General features: G+C 43.6%; 1 protein-coding gene across 1 annotated transcript in view; it reads left to right on the top strand.

The window, feature by feature from the left end:
* The window catches only part of PYCR1 (pyrroline-5-carboxylate reductase 1), a 24,766-nt gene extending 21,509 nt beyond the window's left edge, over positions 1 to 3,257 (top strand). The window contains exons 6-7 of the mRNA XM_077458869.1: positions 1 to 162; positions 2,811 to 3,257. The exon at positions 1 to 162 is cut by the window's left edge and continues 2 nt beyond it. Coding sequence (XP_077314995.1) covers positions 1 to 162; positions 2,811 to 3,042 — 394 coding nt within the window. The 3' untranslated portion in view covers positions 3,043 to 3,257. The remainder of the gene's footprint in view (positions 163 to 2,810) is intronic.
* The last annotated feature ends 3,234 nt before the right edge of the window (positions 3,258 to 6,491 follow it).

The raw sequence follows: 6,491 nt of genomic DNA, 5'->3' as shown, positions 1-6,491 counted from the left end.
GGCTGCAAAAATGCTTCTTGAATCCGAACAGCATCCTGGGCAGTTGAAGGATAACGTTTGCTCACCAGGGGGCGCTACCATTCATGCTCTGCACTTCTTGGAAAGCGGAGGATTCCGGTCTCTTCTTATTAATGCTGTGGAAGCATCCTGCATCAGGACCAAGTCAGTCATCTCCTGAAAAAATTAATAAATATGATATGAAACAGAATTGGGAGGAGACTGATGACCCCCTCAGTATTCTGCTGCTCCTTTATTATCTAATCACACACTAGGAATGTGTTTTTGTTTTGTTTAGTTTTTTTTACCAAGCTGTGCCACTGCATTTGAAATCTGGGTTCTGGTTGTGTGTTGGATATGAGTTTCTGGAATACTGAACCAAATTGCAAACCATTTGGCAAGTAAAACGGTTTCTTTGTATGTGCAGTTCAGCTGCATTTTTGGCTTCTTGCCTGAAGTTACAGATTTGGTAAAAAAAAAAAAAAAAAAATATATATATATATATATATTATAGAGTTTAAGTCTTTTTTTTTTTTTTTTTTTACTTCTATTATATCCGTTTTCTATTGTAAAATTCTCTACTACTTTTCCTGGTATAGATTTTGCCCTGGTAAGTACAGTAGAATGTGTCGCCACCCTGGTACATGCTAGGAAATTGCTAGTGTTGCATGCAAGGTGCTTAAGGCCCAACTCCAGCCAAAACTTTATTTTTATTTCTCTCTATCTCTATATCTGGAAAACCTGGAAGCAAAATTATTGCTAAATAACAGAACATCATAATTTATAAATGACTGCATTGCCATCAAGTGGTCAATTGTTGTATTACAGGGTGACTCTCACTTTTTGTCTATACCAGGGGTCTCCAAACTTCCTACCCAAAGGGCCAGTTTACTGTCCTTCAGATATTAGGGTGGCCAGTGGGAGTAGAAGATCTGGCATCAGTCAGGGCAAGGCTTTGGTGGTCTGTGGGAGTGAAATAATTACATAGCGTATAGTACCACATTGTTGGTGTCAGTGGCAGAAATAGTGTCACGTCATTGGTGTCATTGGAAGGAATAATGCCCCATTGTTGGTGTCAGTGGATGGAATGGTGCCCTATCATTAGTTCACAGTGAGAGGAAAAGTGCCCGATCATTGGTGTCAGTGGGAGGAATAGAGCCCCATCATTGGTTTGCAGTGGGAGGAATAGTGCCCCACCATTGGTTTGCAGTGGGAGGAATAGCGTCCCACCATTGGTGTCGGTGGGAGGAATAGCGTCCCACCATTGGTGTCGGTGGGAGGAATAGCGCCCCACCATTGGTGTCGGTGGGAGGAATAGTGCCCCACCATTGGTTTGCAGTGGGAGGAATAGCGTCCCACCACTGGTGTCGGTGGGAGGAATGGCGCCCCACCATTGGTGTCGGTGGGAGGAATAGCGCCCCACCATTGGTGTCGGTGGGAGGAATAGCGCCCCACCATTGGTGTCGGTGGGAGGAATAGCGTCCCACCATTGGTGTCGGTGGGAGGAATAGCGTCCCACCATTGGTGTCGGTGGGAGGAATAGCGTCCCACCATTGGTGTCGGTGGGAGGAATAGCGTCCCACCATTGGTGTCGGTGGGAGGAATAGCGTCCCACCATTGGTGTCGGTGGGAGGAATAGCGTCCCACCATTGGTGTCGGTGGGAGGAATAGCGCCCCACCATTGGTGTCGGTGGGAGGAATAGCGCCCCACCATTGGTGTCGGTGGGAGGAATAGCGCCCCACCATTGGTGTCGGTGGGAGGAATAGCGCCCCACCATTGGTGTCGGTGGGAGGAATAGCGCCCCACCATTGGTGTCGGTGGCAGGAATAGCGCCCCACCATTGGTGTCGGTGGCAGGAATAGCGCCCCACCATTGGTTTGCAGTGGGAGGAATAGACGCTGTCACACTAACCTCCTCACCTTGGGAAGATTTCCTTTCACTGCCTGTTGGGTCTATCGGTCAGGAAGTAAAGGGACATTTTCCCAAATGGGGAAGAAGAAGAAGAGAGAGCAAATTATGCTTTAAGGTTGAACTCCAGCCTTCTCTCCAGTCTTGCACAGTTGTACCGACTCCTCTCCTGTACTGAGATGGCTTGCTCTGATTTCACTGCACACTGAACTTTTCACAATGTACATTAAAAGCTGCACAAAGTCTATAGAGCCCATCTCCTTTTTTGGCTGGAGGACATCCCAGCATCATCTAGCTCTTTCCTCCTGAGCCGAAGTGTCCCTGGCCCACCCACTTCATTCATTGGATTTCAGTTCTTTTAATAATGAAGGCTCCTCATCACACAAGGGGGTTACCTAGGGAAGTCTGTGTGCAAATGCTGCCTGCCTAGGAGCACCCACTCCTCTAGGTTGACATCCACCCATCAAGGCATATTCATATTTGCATAGCCAGTGCTTGTATCAGGGCTGGAGGCTCTTGGGACTCCTTTTTTAAGAGCCCTAAGCCCTGAATGCCCTGCACACTGAGGCAGGGAGCTGTGATGTTTTTCAGGAAGTCATCCACTGCACCCTGCTGGCCCCTCCCACTAACTATGATCTGCATTGCATAGAGAACCACAGAGGCCCTGTGATGATGTCACCGGGACTAAAATAATGGAATGAAAGCTGGTTTTATTTAAAAATTTGCATGTTCGTGAGGGGAAAATGAACTGGAGAATGCAAAGAAGCACAAAATGCACTATCTATGGTACAGTGATGTGCCGACCAATCAGACATCATCTATTTTTTATTTTTATTTTTTTAGCTAATTTGCATATTAAAAATGCAGTACATTGACCTAATTTTTTTTTGTCCCCCCCCCCCAGAGAGCTCCAGTATTACGCAGACCAGGAGAAGATCCCAGCAGCTGCCATCAAGAAAACGACGCTCAGTAAAGTGCAGCAAGAATCTCCAATGATTTTCCACCGCTTCCCACGGGGTGAAAGTCAGTCTGTTCAACAACAAGTCTCCAGGAGCCCGAAAATTCTGAGAGGGGTCAACTATTCCAGAGCAAAGCCATGGACCAGCTGGAACGGGATGGACAGGGTGTGCATGTGAGGCCAAGAGACCCCCCCCCTATATGGGCCTGATGGGCTAAGAACCCGCCCACTGTGACCGCTGTGATTGGTTCTCGGCAGATCTCTGGTTATAATGAATAGATTTGTATGCAGAACACATCAGATGTCGGCATGGCTGTACACATCCATGGTGGCCTTCACACGTTCCTAATAAACCTTTTTTATTGCCACTGATGTCATTGGCCTGTAAACAAACTCCTGGCTGCTTCAGCGGCTGGTCGTTTTATTTACATTTTCACAGCCACATGTGTATAGAAAAGGGAAAAGCGCCATCTAGTGGGCAGCTCATTAACCACTTAAGGACCGAGCTTATTTCTGAGGTTTGGTATTTCCAAGTTAAAAAGAGTTTTTTTTATTTTTTTTGATAGAAATTACTTGGAACCCCCAAACTGATGGTGAACCTTGGCACCCAGATGTTTTGGAACTACATTTCCCATGATGCTCCACTACACTGCAGAGTGCATGAGCATCATGGGAAATGTAGTTCCAAAACATCTGGGGTGCCAAGGTTCACCATCACTGCCCTAGAGAATAAACTGGTGGTGGTTGCAATACTTTCTGACACACCATATTTGAGCAGCGGTCTTACGAGCTCACTTTTTTTTTTTTTGGAAAAAAATACACATTTTTTTAATTAAAAAAACAAGACAACAGTAAAGTTAACCCATTTATTTTATTCTTTTTATATTGTGAAAGATATTACCTTGAGTAAATTGATACCCAACATGTCACGCTTCAAAATTGCACCCGCAATTTCGTGGAATGGCGACAAGTTAAACTCCACAGGTTGCATGTTTTGAGTTACAGGGTTCTAGGGCTAGAATTATTGCTCTCGCTCTAACGATCACGGCGATGCCTCACATGTGTTGCTTGATCACCGTTTTCATATGCGGGCGCTACTCGCGTATGTGCTCGCTTCTGCACGCAAGCTCAGCGGGACGGGGCGCTTTCCTTTTTTTGTATTTTTTTTTTTCTTATTTTACCTTTTTTTTTTTTTTTTTTTTTTATTTATAAAAAAAAATTAAGTGTCACTTTTATTCCTAATACAAGGAATGTAAACATCCCTTGTAATAGAAAAATAGCATGACAGGTCCTCTTAAATATGAGATCTGGGGTCAAAAAGACTGCAGATCTCATATTTTACACTAAAAGGCAATAAAAAAAATAATCATTTAATTGTCCTTTGAAAAAAAAAAAATGCCCCTTTTTTTTAAGGGCTATGGGCGGAAGTGACGTTTTGCGCCTCTGGCTTGGTATCGTCTCCCTACCAAGCCAGAAGAAGGATCCGATCGCCTCCACCGCTAACGACGGCTCTGGTAAGCAGCAGAGGTCACCGGAGCACGGCGGGAGGGTGCCCCTCTCCCGCCACTGATAAAAGTGATCTCGTGGCGAATCCACCACAGAGACCGCTTTTATCTGAAAGCAGACCGTCCGCTGAAGAAGAGGATACCGGGGTTATGATAGCTAGTTGCTGCCATAACAATGATATTCCTCTTCAAAGTAGCAACATAAAACAAAGGCAGGCGGTCCAGAAGTGGTTAAAAATGTTAGAACTCTCAGTATATATCTGGCCAAATGCAAAATCTGCATAAGTGTCCCAGGCCCGCTGATGGCGGCAAATCACAGGCCGCTGGAGGTGCTCACAGGGCTGGAAGAGATATAGAGGCAGTCCGCCCCCCAAGCTGACATCACTTCTGCTCTATACACAGGGGGGCCCCGAAATGTCCCCTCCAGCTCTGTGAGCACCTCTGGCGGCCGTGATTTGCTATCATCGGCGGGACCGGGACACCTATAAAGATTTTGCAATTGGCCAGATATATACTGTGAGTGCTAACATTTTTAATAAACTGCCCGCTAGATCGCGCTTTTCCCCTTCTACGCACATACGCAGAAATCGCATGCAATTCGGACAGGAATCGCATCGCATTCCTGTTCAAGTCACATGCGATTCTTTGCAGTGCGATTTGGAGCAATTTTTTTCCCGCATTGACGCAAAACTACTAAAATGAATGGGTGCAAATCACACTACAAACAATTGCACATTATGAGTATCTTAACTTTATAGAACTAAGCCCTCCAGTGCCGCAATGTCAGCGCTGAGACAGCTGACCTCTTCCCACTGGTCTTATTACCGGGTTCACGCCCTCCGGCTACATGAATGGCCGGGAGCGTGATGACGTCACTCCAACGTATGTGCACATAAGCCGCTGTTTCCATCAGGGCCTCTGAAGGTCGGGCACTGTAAGCTGGACTCTCGGAGCGCATGTGGCGATGATGTCATCAGCTGCATGCACTCTGAATATATTTTTTAAATGGTGCAAGATTAGGAGATAGTCAGTACCTACAGGTAAGCCTTATTATAGGTAGTGGTGCCACCTACCCTCTCCCCCAGCTTGCTGATTGAATAATAAAGGACCAGCAACATACTGATAAGTCATCAACTTTTCCCACCCATCCTGCATGTATGTCTCCTGTTGGCACAGGTATGTACAGTACACCTGATTGGCTCCTGACGCTGCCCCGCCCTCTCACAGTGCTGCTGTGTGGGTGATTCTGGTACTAATGATAGTCGTGTGTAACAATTGCATATGTGCAATTCGTTTTGTGCCGAATTAGAATTTTTTTGACAAATTTGTTAATTCGGAAACATCCGAATTAATGAAAACCTGGTTAACTATTTATTTGAAAATTCAAAATGATAACGAACGTTTAAATTATAGGTAATGGAATTTCCTTTCAAAGGAAAGCTGGCTGTTGGTGAACGTAACTAATACCAAGTAAGTTACCAATTATCTGAAATAAGGAATGCTACATCTAAACGAATGGAATGAATTTAATAATCCTAACAAAAACATTTTTTTTTATTATTAATTCGTTACATTAAATTAGTTCAGATATGGCATTTGTTATTTTGGATAAATTTGTGTTCGTTACGTTAACTAACGGCCAAATTTAAAAGGAAATTCCACTACCTATAATGTAATAGTTATTATTAGTTTAGAAGTTATTTCAAATTTTCCAATTGTGATTATAATGAATGACTTGAAAAACTAAAAAAAAGCAGTGCGCAGGTCTAGTAACACTACATAATGTCCAGCATAATAATAATATATATATTTATTTCTTTTTAAAAAAATGCATATATATAATAAAAAAAAAAAAAAAAAAATTATATATATATATATATATATATATATATATATATATATATATATATATATATATACATTTTTTTTTTTATTATTATTATATAAAAAATGTCTTGTATTTCTGCAGAGAACCAGTTATGGCTGTCAGAGTTGGCACAGGTCTGGGCCTATCGTAGCCAGGCTCTGGGGGTACATGGGAGGTGTGTGAGCATGTCTGCCCTGGCTCCTGTTCTATTTGGATCTTCTGTTTTTTTGTTTTTTTTTTCCTTTTATTATGTCC

The sequence above is a fragment of the Lithobates pipiens genome, unplaced genomic scaffold (genome assembly GCF_037356315.1).
Source record: "Lithobates pipiens isolate NorthernLeopardFrog02 unplaced genomic scaffold, aLitPip1_a1.2 Scaffold_28, whole genome shotgun sequence".
NCBI classification, from domain to species: domain Eukaryota; kingdom Metazoa; phylum Chordata; class Amphibia; order Anura; family Ranidae; genus Lithobates; species Lithobates pipiens.
This window is presented reverse-complemented; position numbering and strand designations above follow the sequence as displayed.